At 44.0% G+C, this 19700-nt stretch overlaps 1 protein-coding gene across 1 annotated transcript; it reads left to right on the top strand.

Annotated features, from left to right (window-relative positions):
* Positions 1–7446: 7446 nt before the first annotated feature.
* LOC142576203 (salivary anticoagulant protein P23-like) lies at positions 7447–14728 on the top strand. The gene is made up of 4 exons (XM_075686221.1): positions 7447–7472; positions 9367–9437; positions 10590–10988; positions 14380–14728. The coding sequence occupies exons 2-4, from the start codon at positions 9395–9397 to the stop codon at positions 14589–14591; spliced, it is 654 nt and encodes a 217-aa protein (XP_075542336.1). The 5' UTR covers positions 7447–7472; positions 9367–9394; the 3' UTR covers positions 14592–14728.
* Positions 14729–19700: the final 4972 nt, after the last annotated feature.

Below are 19700 nucleotides of genomic sequence, written 5' to 3'. Positions count from 1 at the left end.
TGCACATTGTTTCAAATAACTAATAATCACTATTAACTGCAATGACAATCACAACTTGACAATGTGGTATCTAAGTCGAATGAAAAGGTATACTTTCACAATCAAAGTCTGCCAAACCCACGTACCGTGGAAATCTATGTTATGCGAAGCAATTTGCAGGTACCTGTCTATCTAGCGTAGTCTGGGATTCCGAACAATGGTGCCAAGCGGACGAGCGTGTTCCGACAAATTGAGTAGTTGTGCGTAAGGGTCACGAGTATAGATGCGCGTGAAAAGAGGGGCTCTAGGGCAACCCTGTCGAAGACGATCGTGTGACAGCGATCGCATGACTTCTACGCCAGCCGACGACAGGGCGAATGTTGGGTTGTACACATGTTGTCTACGAACGTAAGCGAGAGAAACAGCGATTGTGACTCATCAGCGAGTACGTGTTACACAATCTTATGTATTTAAGGCTAGATCGTGGGATCGAATCCCGGCCACGGCGGCCGCATTTCGATGGGGGCGAAATGCGAAAACACGCGTGTACTTAGATTTAGGTGCACTTTATTTAAAAAACCCAGGAGGTCGAAATTTCCGGAGTCTCCCACTACGCCGTGCCTCATAATCAGAAAGTGGTTTTGGTAAGTAAAATTCCATGATTTCATTTTTATTTGAGGTTGTTTCATATGCGCAAGTTAAAACGACGATAGCATCAGCGCTTCAGGGAAAAAAAATTTAAAATGGACTTCCTTGGGCGAGAACGAAGTCCACACAACGTCACGCAGTTTCTATGTAGCATAAATTGCAACAAGAATCTTCGCATTAAAAAGCTTCAATCTTCTAAATTGGTGCTGAAGTTCATTGCCTCTAAACGCTTGTATGCCCAGTCTCGTGTGGGGTGTGTACTCCCCATCAGAACGCTTTGAAGGCTGAGTTAGTGAAAATGCAGACTGCTGCTGGTTTCATGCGCTTTAAGTACCTACGCATGGGCTCTTTTACGGGCAGGTTTATAATTGTGTAAACTGAAGGAATTCGATGAGCTAATACGTTATTAAAGTATAAAGTTTATTTTTGAAAACGTGAAAGGTCAAACGAGACTAATTAAAGAAATCTTAATACAATCCTAGCAAGAATATTTGCCATTATATACCGCAGAATAACTATTCGACCTTACCTATAGCACCTAACAAAGCTCTTCATTTCGCTGTTTTCTCGGGATTAACTAGAAATGTTGAATAATATGCCTAACGCTGTTGTAACGAACGAAAAAGTTGCCCATTTAGAACATGAATTTTATACGTGCATTCGAAATGGCGTATTTGGAGTTTTTCTATGACCTTTTTGTTTCGTAGATTTCCATTGTGAATTGTTGCTGTGTTGTTGCTTCTACATTCTTTGTTGATTGTCAATTGCGCAAAAATGAATTTTTGAGTAATGCTGTGCAATATCTACCAATGTTTTTTTTTTAACCTTTACCCTCCCTACAACGAATCAAAAAAATTTGACATCAAGAAAAGAAATAGACGGCCCGGAAGAAATGCAAGGCCCGACAACGGAGCAGACACGACAATACAAAGCAAGCAACATTAATATGCAAATTTTCTCCATCTTTAGTGCCCCTCCCTCAATTCGAGTACATATAAGTACACATATTAAGAACGTCGACCTTATCTTCTTTCGCGTTGGCCATGGTTGACAAGTTTTTTTTTCTTTTACTTGAGTTATTTGACCCCAAAACTGGTAACAGTGTTTTTGCATGTTACAACTATAAGGTATAAAAATCACTGAGTGTTTTCTTACTAGTAGACCGCACGGACTCGAGTTATAAAGCCAGCCAATTTCAATCAATTTGAATTGATTGTGCTGACTTTGATATATCAACTCATAATTCCTGATCAGCACTGAAATTCTTTTTATCTACAGAGGCCGGGGGGGGGGGGGGGGCGTGCTATCACACTAAAAAACAGGGTCTAACAACCAAATGGCCGAATCCCTGGCTCCGAACAGGCCGCCATGGGAATATGAAGCTGGTAACGTTTAACGCTAGAACGTTATCTAATGAGGCGAGTCTTGCAGTGCTATTGGAGGACTAAGAGGGCAGTAAATGGGTTATGATAGGGCTCAGTGAAGTTAGGAGGCCAAAAGAAGCATATACAGTGCTAAAAAGAGGGCACGTCCTGCGCTACCGGGGCTTACCGGAGAAATGAGAACTAGGAGTCGGATTCCTGATTAATAAGAATGTAGTTGGTAACATACAGGAATTCTATTGCATTAACGAGAGGGTGGCAGGTCTTGTTGTGAAACTTAATAAGAGGTACAAATTGAAGGTGGTACAAGTCTATGCCCCTACATGCAGTCATGATGACCAGGAAGTCGAAAGCTTTTATGAAGACGTGTAATCGGCGATGGGTAAAGTCAAAACAAAATACACTATACTGATGGACGACTTCAATGCCAAGGTAGGCAAGAAGCAGGCTGGAGACAAGGCAGTGGGGGAATATGGCATAGGCACTAGGAATAGCAGGGGAGAGTTATTAGTAGAGTTTGCGGAACAGAATAATATGCGGATAATTAATACCTTGTCCGCAAGCGGAATAGCCGAAAGTGGACGTGGAGGAGCCCGAACGGCAAGACTAGAAATGAACTAGACTTCATACTCTGCGCTAACCCTGGCATCATACAAGATGCGGACGGGCTCAGCAAGGTGCGCTGCAGTGACCATCGGATGGTAAGAACTCGAATTAGCCGAGACCTGAGGAGAGAACGGAAGAAACTGGTACATAAAAAGCCGATGAATGAGTAAGCGGTAAGAGGGAAAATAGACAAATTCCAGATCAAGCTACAGAACAGATTCGGCTTTAACTCAGGAAGAGGACCTTAGTGTTGAAGCAATGAACGACAATGTTGTGGGCATCATTAAGGAGTGTGCAATAGAAGTCGGTGGTTACTCCGTTAGACAGGGTACCAGTAAGCTATCGCCGGAGACGAAAGATCTGGTCAAGAAACGCCAATGTATGAAAGCCTCTAACCCTACAGTTAGAATAGAACTGGCAGAAATTTCGAAGTTAATATACAAGCGTAAGACCGTTGCCATAAGCAAGTATAATATGGATAAAATTGAACATGCGCTCAGGAACGGAGGAAGCCTAAAAGCAGTGAAGAAAAGCTAGGAATTGGCATGAATCAGATGTATGCGTTAAGAGACAAAGCCAGCAATATCATTACTATTGTAGGTGAGATAGTTCAAGTGGCTGAGGAGTTCTATAGAGATTTATACAGTACCAGTGGCACGCACGACGTTAATGGCAGAGAGAATATCCTAGAGGAATTCGAAATCCCACAGGTAACGCCGGAAGAAGTAAAGAAAGCCTTAGGAAATATGCAAAGGGGGAAGGCGGCTGGGGAGGATCAGGTAACAGCAGATTTGTTGAAGGATGGTGGGCAGATTGCTCTAGAGAAACTGACTACCCTGTATACGCAATGCCTCATGACCTCGAGCGTACCGGTATCTTCGAAGAACGCTAACAAAATCCTAATCCATAAGAAAGGGGTCGCCAAAGACTTGAAAAATTATAGACCGATCAGCTTTCAGTTGCCTACAAACTATTTGCTAAGGTAATCGCAAATAGAATCAGGAACACCTTAGACTTCTGTCAAGCAAAGAACCAGGCAGGAATCCGTAAAAGCTACTCAACAATAGACCATATCCACACTATCAATCAGGTGATAGAGAAATGTGCGGAATATAACGAACCATTATATAACCAACCCTGTCTAGCTTTCATTGATTACGAGAAAGCGTTTGATTCTGTCGAAACCTCAGTAGTCATGGAGGCATTACGGAATCAGGGTGTAGACGACCCGTATGTAAATATACTGAAAGATAACTATGGCGGCTCCACAGCCACCGCAGCCCTCCATAAAGAAAGCAACAAAATCCCTATAAAGAAAGGCGTCAGGCAGGGAGATACGATCTCTCCAGTGCTATTCACAGGGCGTTTGCAGGAAGTATTTAGAGACCTAGATTGGGAAGAATTGGGAGTAAATGTTAATGGAGAATACCTTAGTAACTTGCGATTCGCTGATGATATTGCCTTGCTTAGTAACTCAGGGGACCAATTACAATGCATGCTCACTGACCTGAAGCGGCAAAGCAGAAGAGTGGGTCTAAAAATTAATCTGCAGAAAACTAAAGTAATGTTTAACAGTCTCGGAAGAGAACAGCAATTTACAATATGTAGCCAGGCAGTGGAAGTGGTAAGGGAATACATTTACTTAGGGCAGGTAATCACGGCGGATCTGTATCATGAGACGGAAATAATCAGAAGAATAAGAATGGGCTGGGGTGAATTTGGCAGGCATTCTCAGATCATGAACAGCAGGCTGCCATTATCCCTCAAGAGAAAAGTGTATAATAGCTTTGTCTTACCAGTATTCGCCTACGGGGCAGAAACCTGGAAGCTTGCGAAAAGGGTTCTACTTAAATTGAGGACGACGCAACGATATGTGGAAAGAAGAATGATAGGTGTAACGTTAAGAAATGAGAAAAGAGCAGATTGGGTGACGGAACAAACGCGAGTTAATGACATCTTAGTAGAAATCAAGAAAAAGAAATGGATCATGGGCAGGACATGTATTAGGAGGGAAGATAACCGATGGTCATTAAGGGTTACGGACTGGATTGCAAGGGAAGGGACGCGTAGCAGAGGGCGGCAGAAAATTAGGTGGCCGGATGAGATTAACAAGTTTGCAGGGACAACATGGCCACAATTACTACGTGACTGGGGTAGTTGGAGAACTACGCGAGAGGCCTTTGCCCTGCAGTGGGCATAACCAGGCTGATGATGATGACGATGAACTACCAAATGAACAGTCCCTGTATATAAGTAAGCCTTTGGAATTATTGACATATTTGGGTGTGTACTATTGCTGCAGTCCATAGTTTTTGTGTATTTATTGAGCATCCCAATAAATTCCAGCGCGCATTCGCTGCACTGATTATTACTATCATTCTAACGCGCTCAATTCCCTGGTCCTTTTGAAAGCCCGTTGCACATTGAAATGGCAGTTTCTCCTCGCTCTATACCCAAAATCGCATTCTTTGGGGGTGCGAGGGCTTGCCCCCTCCCAGGTCGTTCCTACCAGCTCCCTCACAACAGACGTGGGAGGAGCTGCTCTGAACGACGAATCAAAAACTACAAAAAGCCCTCGTTGCCTGGGCCGAAAGGGTCGCTCCTCGTGAGAGGCCATCCTATGACTCAGGCCTGCCAAATCATAAATGAGCAGAATCTAATATAGTTGTTACCACCACCTTCTTGCTCTTTATTTTCATGGAGGTGCAACGTTTTAGAATATGCGAAATAACACAGCTAATGTATTTTGACGTCAACACCGCAAGCCATATGGTCTACGCGTAATGCGCTATATACTTGTTACCTGATTGTCCATTAACTGTCCCTAGATTATCACTGTTGCTGCTAACGGCTTCAGAGGCGAACGAAAGAAAAAAAATTGCTGAATATAGCTGGAAATGGTAGTTTTTATTGATGAATACGTGGAAATTGGTTTTGCTTCCTCAAAAGTTTTTTTCTGCATGATTGTTTAATCGGGGCTATCCCTCGATCCTCTCTTCCACTCCACATACATTTACTATATTCTGTGACAACCCGAAAATTACAAGCAAGCTCGCCCCACACAAACGCTATGCACCGGCTGTTCATTTCTAGAAGATAACCGAGCCACCTGGAGTCCGTTCACAGCTTAATGACTTTGCCCTGCTGATGTAAATGCTGTTTTACTTCACAAGTAAGAGCTCTTTGTTTCAAGCAGAAACACTATTTTTGTCTTCGCCGGGACATTAGGTTCACCCATAAAATTTCCCTTAACATCTATGGTTCTTCCTAAAACCGGTGGCATGAAGACAGATCTGTACAGAAAAAGAACAGCTGTTTAAACATGGAACACCGCTGCGCGTCACGGATATAATGGGTGCATAAAGATACAGTCGCAGAGAACCTAATAACTACAAGATTATATGTACGCTGTTCAATTTGAGCACAATTCGCATAGATGTGCCAGCTAATTTGGTTCACTTCTTTAACTGACGTCAAGCGATTTCAGGTGTTTAAAACAAATGATACCTGCGTAGAAATCGCTCGCTGCGTTACCAGTGCGTTACCGTTGTGTTACGACACTCGCATGACTAGGCAAATTTTATGCGTGATCTTCACAGTACTGCTTAGCCATAGCTAACATCTTAACTTGAAGCAACTAGCTTTTATAGCCCAGTTAGCCTAGCATTCACATTAACAGAGCGATGTTATGAAGTATGTGCGCACTCTAGTAGGGTTGGCCCTCATTGAGAGGTGAAGAGCTGGTGCACTGCGTTTCTGAGAGTAGAGCTTCTTTGTACATCTTAGTTTGTAACCGACTAGGTTTCTACGGTTTTGTGGGTGGAGCTTGTTTATACTTTTTATGCTGTCATTGATTGTGGGTTGTTTTACTATCACTCAGTATGGGCCCAACACGGAACATTACCACAATTCTACCATCAGTCTGCAATGAGCGATTCACAAAAGATAGAAATTCTTTTCCATAGGCTAATATATCTCAAACACTCGCAACACTTCTTTCGCCGCTGCAGAGTGGAGAGTTACGATCATGTTACAAATAACGGTTTTCACGAACAAGTCTGTGTTCTTTGCGTTAAAAGCAGTAAAGTGATTATGATAAGCTGAAGGCTTGGACCCACTGCAAGTCGTGGGCTTTTGTGTTATAGCTGGGCTGTCAGTCTTTAAAGTTTATGCTCAATACGTGATATACAACATCAAGTTTCAATAAAAAAGGCGCGTCTCAGATAACGGTTGCAGTAAGTGTAATGGAAAAAAGAGAACCAGGCAACCCTTCTTCGACGTATAAGTCGTGTAGACCAAATGACACCTTGAGAGAAGCTGAAAGCAAGTAATGGGGTATTTGACAACTATTAATGGTGAAGAGCAGTAGTGGATGACTACAAAACAATAAATGACTGATTAAAAGCGAAAGGTTCACATTGTAGACTGTACTCAAGCTTAGATGTGGCAATTTTTTTATAAAGAAATAGCTTGAGAGAAACAGGATATGAACCTTACGCTAACAAATACTTCAAATAACCGTTTCAACGCGGATGACAAACTCTCCTCGGTGCCTGAATAATAATGCGACAATAACATATGCGTCAGCTTGGTCATGCAGTTCGCTATCGTGGTTCGCGCTTGCCAGTCGTCAGAAGGAACAATGCATGGGAAAATACAGAACCATATCTCATCGCAGGTTCTTAGCAAACAATCACTGTTGCAGACACAACGGGTCAGCGCTAATGTTATCTGTCAATATCTTATCCACCGTGGACGACAAGAATGGGTCTGTGCGCGGGAAATCCAGGTGGATCCGCTGCCTATATAAGTGTGGTGTTATCGTCTCGACAGCACATGCTGCGGAAATCTTCGAAGGTGAGAGCTCACACACTTTTCTGCTACCACTGGCGCAAAAATTAAGCTTGATAGATACATAGCTAGCGGGCAGCAAGAATTCTTAAAGGAAGCGGGAATATTTCCAAGAAAATTCCGTATACAGTGCCGGTAGAGTTGTCTGGTTTTTGTACAGGAGTACGATTGCTTTAAAAAAAAGTGTCTTAATGACGAGGATATAAGAGCAAGCCATAACTAATAAATACCGAACCGTCAAAATGCCGAAAGAATCTGCAGCGTTACCACACTACTGACCAAAAAGTATCTGAGCGCCATATATTGTTGTCCACTAGCTTAATGCGGAGCTACAATGATTTCCTTATGGCGGGCGTCGTGTTTTATGGCCATACGATTTCATGGGGACAGCAAAGAGGTGATAGCCTTGAAAACGTTCTGTCTTCTGGTAATCCTGGATTCCTTACTTGGCGTTATTCTGTGATCATGAATACATGACGACTCACTAAACTTCCTATACATCTAGCAATGAACCGTTGGATCTTTAGTAGAGTCTTGGTTATAAATTATCCAGAATGGTATTGCCAAGCAAGATTTAGTGCTTCTGTTTTCGTGCGCTAGGTGTTCATGTCGTACGAGTACACGCAATGAAACGATATGCACTTCATGATAAGGTACATGCAGTCATAAAAAAACAACCAAATAACCATTCAGCCCTTGCAGGGTCGCTGATCAAGATCAGAGTGAATCAACCGCACTGCGCCGCATCACCCAACAATGCAACGAACATGCGCTTCCGTAAACGACGAGCTTGTACCATCTAAAACATTCTCGCGGCAATATTTGTCGCGCAAGATGTTTATATAACATTTTTATACAAATGTATTCCCAAATTTTAGACTTTCTTGACCCAATTTGGCACAAGACCTTTGAACGTAGTTACGTGTCTACCCGAATATCTACTAAATGTGCAACTCATGCCTAAGTGTAGTAAATATGCCAGGTTATGTAATGTAATTGAAGTTGACCTAAAAAAGCTCGCCTCTATGTGTTATGAAAGCTGTGTCGGTATTTAAAAGGAATGTTAAGTAATAAAATATGTATGTTTACAATTCAGCATATGTTCCAAAGTAAAAATGAAGCTAAGCTGTAGTGACTAATCTCAATTTACCACAAATTCTATGCTCAGCGCCACTTTTTCAGAGTTATATCATGAAAGATTGTAACGGAAAGCTACCAGGAACACCGATCTATTTTGCGACTAATATTAAAGACGTATCTCTTGAAATACGTATCGAGTACAGGATTTTTGCTAAAGAACAATTACTTTGTCACTGCTCGGCTTCATTTCCAAAATTCGAGCATAAAATATAGGACGATACTACAAATTTCTTAGCGATAGGTTGTTATCAGCTTGCATTACCTATTCATTTCTTTTGCTCGTAGTGTCCACCTCTCCAAGGAATCCAACTGATATGACAGAATTCAGGCATCTCTCGAAAGAGATTTTTAGCAGCCATGTTTGCAATACTTATAAAGTGTTTTGTTAAACTCAAATAACTCCATAAAGATCATATAGCTATCTGTGCGGCCTGTGAAATATTCGTAATAAGTTATGTTTTGGTACGACACTTATGGCGATTCCGCCATCATCTGGTTTCAAAGTTTGACATCATAAAGCTACAGCATAAAACGCGTTCTCGTGCTCACAGTGTTGATGTGCGTCGATACTTATGCTAATGAACACGTTAATGAGCCATACGAAGTACAAAACCTCAACTAAAACTTCGCTATGGAGCCTCAAAATTCTGTATGACCTATATGGGCGATGTGTTGCAGCTGTCTTCGAGGCTTCACATTACGTTAAATGTAGCGCGACACAGCAAACTAGTCGTGAATAACGTTGTGAAAATTTTTGCAGGCGAAGTTACAACTTTTCAAAATCAACGATGACGCCTTTATCTGCTCTCATCCTCCTCCTCTGCAGCGCTGGTAAGTGGAATAGATTTACGAAGACGTGTGGGACCGCCATACTAAAATTCATTACAGCTTTTTGGTGGGGTAGTTGCTGCTTATGCAGTTGTAATAGTGTTTAAGAGCTAGACAGCATTATCAAGGTGTCATTCATGCAGGCACATCTTGGTGTCAAATTATAATGAGACTCTGTATGCTCCAGTAGGTCGTTATTTAAAATTTTTTGCTAAAGCTTTATTCGCAGACAAGCGTGCCTCACATTGGCAGGCAAGTTGGGCAGAACAGAACACTGTTTTTTTTTCCTTCGCGCCAGCTGGTTCTACCGCGCACGATAATTCGTCAATCATCGCGTTTTTCCTATGTGGGCTTTGCCACATGTTAGCCGGATTTCATAAAACACTCCTGCTCTCGATATCACCGAGCAGCTTCATGATATGTAGAAGGACAGAAAGCTGAGCTATTTGGTAAGGATTCATTATGCAAAATGATATGCTTCATAGATCGCCATGCTGGTTAATCATCTGTTCTTAAGCCTTTTTCCCGTACCAGCGCACTGAAATATATGCCGATGTGCATACTGTGACGTGCTACAGGCAATATATTAATTTGGCAGTTTGAGCTCGTTCTGGCAATGAGTAATCGTGCGGTTCTGTTTCTACGTGCCGACAATCATTCCATCATTTCGAAATTTCTATATCAGCTCCTTCGCAATTCGGTACCACTAACATAGAAATGTGTTAATCTGTTCATCAGTAAGAAATTACGAAGGACTAGCAAATAGGCGAAACTTTCTTGAATATTTTTGTCCCTTTGGTTTGGAGACGCTAGCACGAAATACGTGAAAAGGATATGCAATGTGCGATATCACGCGACCATGATCCACGATGTTCGGGCGAGAAATTTAAAATGAAGTTCTCATTTAGTTCTAGAACTCCATATACCAACCTTTCATGTATCCTAAGTTCATGGACAATCTTTGAATATTCAGGTATAAGTTAAATCATTCTTCTATTTAGTATCCTTTGGCTACGTGGCAAAGAGATCTCAATCTTACCTGCTGAATATTGCCTACCTTTTCACAAGGTGACTTAGACGCCATTTTAAAGAGAACTGGGCTAAGTGGCCAGAAAGCCGGCAAGAGTTAACCGCACCAACCGAACTTCTTTTCAGGAGCCCTCTGCGCGCTCGTACAAGACTCAAACAACTTCATCGACGCAGTGCTCAGCAATCGACTGCCTACTGAAGTTCGAAACCGCAACCTCGATCCGGCACAGGTGGCCAATTTCGAGGTCAAGGTCAAAAAAACGTTTGTCACGAACCGAGACCTGAAGGCTGACTTTACATCCGGCCTCGTTTACGGCCTGTCGCAAGTCAAACGTCGAGGCAACTGTGGTGCACCCGCTTGGGAGGCGACGAACACGACGTTCGGTTGCCACGTGTCTCTCGATGGCGTTCGAGTATCCTATAAGGTCAAGGCAAAGGGTCACAAAGCCATTGGATCAACGAGCTACAGCGTCGACATGTTCGTTGAGAACACGAACTTCTTCGTCCAGGTCACAAGCGCCCGATGTAAGTCAATAGACCAATTACTTCGCACGCAAAATTCCTCCCTGAAAACTAGTAAAAATTTTCTGAGTGTTTTAGATGCAATCTAATAATCTTGAGGCTCTGCGAAATTGCTAAAATTGATGACCTTATGTACTGAAAATTAGCACTATGAGATAGCGCGTTACAGAATCCAAATAACGTCTTGTGTAAAGCCAGCACATTGCATAGTGACAATTTCTTCCCTTGTGTGTACGGTGAATGTTCAACTACTCCAAGGTAGAGGGGATTAAAGCGACCAGCGTTTCCATGTGATCAGCCTTTCTATGACTATCCAAGGCGAATGATCATTAGCTTACCTGATCTCACAGAAACCGATATGCTCAGCATGAGATTGTGGATGACAATAGTTTTCGGATACTATAAGAATGAGAGTTGAGTCAATGATTTACTCAAAGATTTACTCAAATTGTAAACGCACTGCACCTTTGATTTTAGATGCAGCAGCTTACAATGAATACATTTGCAGGATGAAGGTCGCGTCAAAATATATCAATTTTTTTTCTGTTTTTGTCGATTCTTATTCGACTGATGTTCAAGCCGGAGAACGTTCGAAGTTTGGCTCTATGTTGTACGTTTGCTGCCTTAGAACTCAGTGCTCTTGCCTTTGCCGGTTACTTTCTTAACAAAACGTCGCTTTATGCATTTCACTTTTTTGTTCAAGTAATGTTCGCCTCTTCGCCTAGACCAGCTCACGAACTAGAGTTATGCTGTCAACCAATAAAAATTTTTAAAAATGTGCGCTGAAACACCCTATATATATATATATATATATATATATATATATATATATATGTCTGTGTGTGTGTGACTGCGAAAAGGGGAACCACGGAGCCCGATTTTCGTAAATTACATTCATATCAAGCAAACACAAAAATGGCACCAAGTAACCACCAAGTAAATAAAGGGAAGCTACTTCTTTCAATTGAAAACTAATCTAGAAGTGATATGCAAAGGGAAATGTACCTGGACGAAAGCACAACTGTCCGCAAGTGGGATACGAACTCACGTCTTTTCACTGCGCACGCGATGAGCTTACCTATTCAACTTCTTCAGCACTGCTTTCCCATCCAATTTCTTGAGTATCCAGCACAAACATAATGCTCAAGAAAGTCGATATGAAAGTGGTGCCGTGATACCTATATTTATAAGGGCATCGGACACGTAATCCGGAGACACGGGTTCATATCGCACTTATTCAGTGAGCTCCTTTTTCGTCCGTTTCGATTTTTTTTTCATTATTTGATTTCTTTTTCACTTTTTCATTATTTCACCTCAGGCTATTGCGTGTTCGCGTAAAACACACACACACATTGTGTGTATATATATATATATATATATATATATATATATATATATATATATATATATATATATATATATAGCACACTGACGCTAGTGGCCATGGGATCGGTGTTGTCCTTCTACAGCGCGATACCACCTCACGAGAGAGAGTTGTTCCCTATGCCAGTCGCGCACTAACGACTGCCGAAAAGCACTACTCGATCACAGAACAGGAATGTCTGGCACTAGTTTGGGCGATCCAAAAATTTCGACCATATCTTTACGGACGCCACCTCACGGTCATAACCGACCGCCACGCCTTATGCTGGTTGTCGTCAATCAAAAACTTTGTCTGGACGCCTTGGTCGCTCAGTGATCCGCTTACAACACTATGACTTTGACGTTATCTACAAGTCTGGGAAAAAGCACCAAGATGCCGACGCTCTTTCTCGCTGCCCGCTGCCACTATTATCTTCGAGTACATCTCTCCATTGCTCGCTACTTCATGATGAGACTAAGTCACCACTCCCGTCATTACCTATAGCGGTTACTGACACGTTACCTTCCAATCGCGTCACTCAGCTCGCCTCGTGTCAACGTTCTGACCGTAGTGCAACAGCATTATCCAAGGCCTGTGCAGAACTACTTTTGTACCATATGCCAGATTACGTCGACAACTGCAACTATTTAAGCTTGGCAACGATGTGCTGTACCGCTACATTTGCAACTCCGACGACCACCGCTAGGTACCTATTCTTCCACGTTAGATGCGCACACAAGTCTTTGAAGCCTTTCACGACGACCCATCAGCTGGCCAATTGGGCTTCCACAAAACATACTACCGCGTTAGGAGCCGTTTCTTTTGGCCAGGCATATCTACCTTTGTGGCCAAGTACGTCGCTTCTTGCGTCTAGTGTCAACAGCGGAAACGACCGACTTCGCCTCATGCTGGGCTTTTACAGCCCATCTCATGTCCCGAGACACCGGTTATCATCGTTGGGATAGACCTAGTCGGCCCTCTGCCCATAACGCCGGCAGGTCATCGATGGATTGTGACAGCTGTGACCAGCTCACACGTTAGGCAGAGACCGCTCCTCTACGCTCTAGTTCGGCCTCCGACGTTGCCACCTTCTTTCTGGATGACATGTGCTGCGTCATGGTGCACCTCGTGTACTGTTAAGTGACCGCGGCAAGACTTTCATGTCAACAATGATCGCAGATGTACTCAGAGCTTGTGACACAGTTCATAAGAGGACATCTTCAAATCACCCACAAACAAATGGCTTAACCGAGCTATTTCATCGCACACTAATAGATATGATATCAATGTATATAGGGCCAAACCACAACAACTTGGACAAACTTTTACCTTTTGTGACTTTTGCTCACAACACCGCTATCCAACAAACTACGGGGTACTCACCTTTATACCTAGTTTACGGCCGTTCACCGACATTCACCATCGGCGCCGCTTTCTCCAATGCCCCAACTAACACCTCGGCCAGTATACCGGAATAGTTCGTCTAGAGACTTGAGGAATGCCGTCAACGTGCTCGCTTGAACACAGAAGTCCATCAGCTAGTTCGCAAGCAACGTTAATACATCTGACGTCGCGAAGTCTCCTTTCGTCCTGGAGAAGAAGTGCTCATTTGGACGCCCATTCGTACACCCGGTTTTTGTGAGAAGTTTGAATCCCTCTTCCTGGGACCCTACATTATTAATGAACAAACATCCCCCTGAACTATCGTGTTACTCCCGTAGACGTTTCTTCGGACCATCCTTGTCATGGTTCAGAGATCGCTCACGTTTCGCGCCTCAAACGATTCGTTCCGCGTTGTCCTCCTGGCTAAGTCGTGCCCTGGCTGGCCGCTTGCGCGCGCGGGGAAATTAGTGTGAGCATTACGCATACGCTTCATATTGTCACCTGTACATACTCATCATCACAGCTTTATATATATATATATATATATATATATATATATATATATATATATATATATAATGTATGAAATGTGTCTTTATTATGCTTGACATTAATTAGGTGCACATGCGCCGGTTACTTTACATGCAGCGGTTCCTGCCACCTTGAAGGCCATCAGCCTGAATTCACTGGAGCTCAAGATAAGCGAAAGTACCAAGCTCGGCCTGAACAAGGCACGCAGTAAGAAGTACCACGAGGCGATCCGGACCCGCGTCCAGGACCAACTGGCGGCCCTACTGTACGGAAGTTTCCGAGACGCGCTGAACAATTCCCTTGCTACCGTAACTGCGCCATTCCCCTGATTTACAGTTATGTGAAAAATACGCCCCACGACTTGCAAATTTCCCTCTTCAGAGTCACTGTACAGGTTCCAAAAGATTGTGGTTTAAGCATGGAATAACGTGTATAGAACCTTGAAATAAACTGGTGGGGAAATGCAGTCTGCCTTTTTTACTATTTTCTGGTTGTGAGGCATACACTTCCGGACCTGATAGAATGCCCACAAAAATTGCCTCGACTAATGCCCTTTTTTTCCTTGAACAATGCTACCCGAAATCATACACTCTTTTTCTCAACAAGAACTCAACGCCCCCCCCCCCCTTCCTCCGCTCCATCGGGGGCTTTTCGCGCGACGGAAGACGGCGCGTTTCCTCACAGCTTTCTTCCCATGCGCGCGAAAGATTGAGATGCGATCGTCTGCTTTCCTCTATTCACTTTCCTGCGCTCTCCTCTCCTCTGCTTTCACTCTCGTCTACACCAGCGGCACGCGGCGGCGGCAGTATCGCCATTGCACTTTACACGGAACACCACGATGACGCCAATGGAATGGGGACAGCAAAAATGCCCCTGGAGTGTCGATAGAATAATATAAAGGCACTGAGTATTTCAGTACAACGCAACGAATCATATCACAAATTCTGCCGACTTGTCGCACGATCGGCAGCGTCGGCGTCATGCTGGCAGTGATTTTCTGTTGAATATTTTGCACCACTAGCGTGAGGAATTTATTTGAACAGAGCTTTATACCGCGTGCATGCAGCGGCTACACACATTGAAGCGGCCTCTTAAAACCCCTATAAATGCTGAACAAGCATAAACCACAGGCGTCGTTTCCTTTGCCTCCGAGTGGTTGTTCTGATGCCGGTGCGAAATTACGTGGCCAGCGTGTGGGCAAGTTTTCCTCTCCCCTTCGGGAAGCGTTGCTTTTACGTCGTTACAAAGGGTCAAAGGAGATCGCTTGCTGAAACCAACGTAACCAAACGTGTCATAGCGTATTACAGCATATATTATTGAAACCATGCTGCCGCGCACGTTACTTACATCGCACATCGTCTACACGAAATAAGCCTTTACTCGATCATGCATCTATCACGAGCGCGAAGGACGCCGTTGTACCGCCACGCATGACGTAATCGGGGCCAAATTAGGCGTTGCGCGCGGCGTACGGAAAGACGTAGCTCTACATAGCACGTTTTCCTTACCGAGCTTGAATTTTTCGCGTTTGAGAGCGCTCACTATTGAGCTTAGTAATCGTAATCAAATCCATAATTTAGCAAACTCAAACAAGCGTTCATTAGGAATTTCACGCTTGCAATATGTACAATATGCTGTGAAATTTCTCGCTTTTTTGCTTTCATTTAAATGTTGAAACATCTGTCTGTGAGTGACTACAACTCATTTCCCCTTCATGGCAAAAAAGCAATTCATGCACAAACTCGGAGCCGTAGGATACATGATGACATCGCCTCGCACATGGTGGGGCCATAATGCATGTGGCAATCACTGCGCAGAGAAATTGCATTGGAACAAACCTGCAGAAAGAACAATCCAGACCCCTAAATACAGCGGCGGCTCTAGGTATCCAGTGCGTACTATTGCAAAGTGGCAATTTCTGGAATGCGCTTTGGCAAACTGCTTCACAAAACCTAGATATATACGTACTCTTGCACGATAAGCCGGAAATGACGTGGTAATCCGAAATCTTCACACTCACTTTAACTTACGCTAAAGAGGATGCAGGCGCAAGCCTGTGCGCTGAGGAGACATGCGAATGCGTTGTTACTTGCTATTACTTGTTTTCTCTTTACTTGGTCTATTTTTCGGTCCCTTTGACATCGCTACTGGTTCTGCGTGGTTATTGGCACGTTAGAGCCATAGTGGGAATTCTATGAACACCAGTAAGACACATACGCAGATCCGATGAGTGATTTCTTTTTAATTTTAGCACTTTAATCCACAAGGGTAGCTCATGCACTTGTACATGGGGTTCCTTCTACTTTCTTGTAGGACACGGAAAGACAAATCAGACAAACACACAGCGCTAACTTTCAACAAGAGGTTTATTTACAATTCTCGCAGCCGTACTTACACTCCTCAAAACTTTGTAAGGCACGTGTACACTGTGCAGTATAGAAGAAAACCGGGAAAACCACAAGCAGACATTTTGTGGTCACACTGATTATTTGGAAGGGTGCCCGTTCAAGCTCTTTTTTTTATGAATAATGATAAGGAAATGCTGGCACACGCGCTTGAACTTGGGTGCCATGATGCCGGACGGGGACTTTTTCGACCCATGAGCCATCTAAGACTTTCGCCTTAATATAGGTCGCTTGAATAAGTGGAAAAGCAATATCTTGAGGGACCCGACTCAGAGAAACGTAGCCACAATGGCTGAGCCAGAATGAGCTACGAGGCGTATAAAAGGCTTTCCCGAACTCTCATACGCTTTGTTGACACTGATGGCTAGTCGCTGCTCTCTTGTAGAATAGTTTCGCCACAGATAATTACGATGGCGCGATTGAATCTCCGTCTGCCAGCGCAGCAGCGCAATTTTCTAACCTTTAGGTCACAGCCGGTCCTGATGAGCCACTTCTTCGGGCGTCGGTCTTCCCATGGCAACAGCAGGTGCACACGGATTAGAGGACATGAGAGGTGTGCCATAGAATAAGAAACCAACTTTAAGGTAGAGAAAATGTACCTTGCACAGTGGTATGAAAATAAGAAGATGCAGCGCATGGAACTTACCAGAAGCCCCAACACATGGCGCTGCTCATACAGGAAACTGAAAGGCGTTTTCTTTAGTGCAACATTCAATATGGCTGCTTTCTAGCCGTAGCGTGCGCCGGTACGCACCGTGCTCGTCCTCCTGGCTTTGCGGCTTGCTTCAGTGCCTTGGCGGCCGCGTAGCTGCAGCGTTCTAATTGACAGGAGACCGAAGAGCCTTTATTGACGTCAATACAAAAACGAGCCACAAGTGAGTGAACAGGACTTGCGACTTTATTGACAAAAGACAAGCAGTGCACCTTCTCGTACAAGAGGTGAAAAACAATTGCATATCGGGATACGCTTAAACCATTAACACAAGCTGGTAAACTGCTCACACTGGGCCTTGCACATGACGGCCTGGTAACGAGCGACAGCCAGCAGCGCAAGCAGTTTGGAGAGTGTCCCACCTGTTAACACCGACAGTCGCCGTTGAAGATTAGCAACTTGCATTGCGAAGCAATCGAGTGACTCGCGCAACTGCTGCCACGGCCAACACAGCGACATGGACTACCCGGAATATTAACGTTACCTCCTTTCCAGCTTGCACGTTTCTTTTCCTTCAGTGGCTGCTAACGTGTCGCTCACACATGTTGCCCCACCTGCTCTCAATGTGGTCATGGTCGGTTTCGTGTGAATCAGCAATTTGTAGCCATTTTTGCAATCCTTTCAACTCCATACACTTCGGACAATGTAAGCACATATGCTAGTCTCCGTTCACGCCAAATTGCGGCCAAGGAAGGCCACAAGCACACTTTGTCCAGGGCTGCAGCATGAAGGAACGAACAGGAGGACCAATCACGGAGCGTGTACAGAGGGAGTCTTTGTCGCTGTGCGGACTGCAGGAGCAGGTGCTTACCTCAAGAAACTGTTCCTCAATGCAACTGACCAGGCCGCCACATCCTAGAAATGTAACACAGCAACTATGGCCAAGTGGGAAAGCATTGAAACAAGAATCTACAATCAAATCACGTCAGCATACCTCTAACATAACGTTCAGGCTATATACTGTACTGTGTCTAAGATCCACATGGAAACAGTGAGCTTCACGCACACGGGTCGCTTATGGCACATTCAGCCGTCTGACTACAAGCATAGTGTATGCCTTCATCGCGCATGGTAATCTGGTAACAAGCGACAACCAGCAGCGCAGGCAGATTGTACAAAGTGTCCCACCTTTTTGCAAGGACAGTGGCCGTTGAAGATGAGCAACTTGCATTGCGAAGCAATCATGTGACGCAGGCGTCTGCTGCCGCTGCCAACACAGTGACATGGACTACCCGGCATTTTAACCTTACCTCCTTTTCTACCTGCTCGTTTCTTTTTCTTTTTTCGAAAGCCGCAGTGTGTAACTCACACTTGACCCCCGACATTCCCTCAATATTGGCATGGTCGGTTTTGTGGCATCACTATTTTGCACTCACTTTGCAGGCCTTTCCACCCATGTAGCTATCAGCTTCATACACATCGGATCGTGTAATCACGTGTACTAGTCTCTGTTGAGGCCAAATCACATCCGAGGAAGGCCGCAAGCACAATTTGCACACGGGTCCAGCAGGAAAGGACGAAACGGGGAGCGCCGATCACGGTGCGTGTAAATTCGGAGTCTATGCCGCTGTGCGGATTGCAGGAGCAGGTGCTTACCTAGCGAGATTGTTTCCCAATGCAACTGGCCAGGCTCCCACACACGAGAAACCTAACACGGCGACCACGACCAAGTGGAACGGCAGTGACACTACATTTTGCAATCAATCACTTCAATGTACCTTGCGCAAAAACCCAGGCTGTCGAGCTAGAAGAGCAACCCTGAACGAGACTAGGAATTAAGTATGGAAGTGAGAAACCTTGCATTCAAGAAAGAGGCCACTCAACCTGCAAGCACTGAAGGCCAAAAACATTAAGAAAAGTCAAGTTCTACATAGCACACAATGCAAAGGTTAATGCAAGACACACGCCGATGCCGCATCAGCTATTTGAGTAGAGGAATTGCACCTGGCAACGTACACGAGAAGATACTGCTACAGATATGTTATGCTACAAGACAGTGACTGGTATTAAATACGAGCAAAGAATCTGGTGATATTTATGTTTGGATGAGGCAGACGAATGAGATCTAACAAGAATGGAAAATGAAAAAGCTTGCATTTATAGAAAGAAAGTTATACCTGGCACAAATGTAATTTAACAAGGGACAGGAAGCTGATTAAGTAAGGGCAAGCTGATGGAACTGTTTTGGCCAGCATCGTACCTCTTGTTTCTGAACCCGCAGATTTTTTTTAAGTACCTGGATGATCCGGCCAATATCCGTGCTGGTGAGATGAAGACCGAGGCTCTTTTAACTCTTGACAGTCCTTCGTAGACTTGCTATC

Source organism: Dermacentor variabilis, chromosome 3 (assembly GCF_050947875.1).
Source record: "Dermacentor variabilis isolate Ectoservices chromosome 3, ASM5094787v1, whole genome shotgun sequence".
NCBI classification, from domain to species: domain Eukaryota; kingdom Metazoa; phylum Arthropoda; class Arachnida; order Ixodida; family Ixodidae; genus Dermacentor; species Dermacentor variabilis.
The sequence above is the reverse complement of the archived record's forward strand: the minus strand, read 5'-3'. Positions and strand labels throughout refer to the sequence as shown.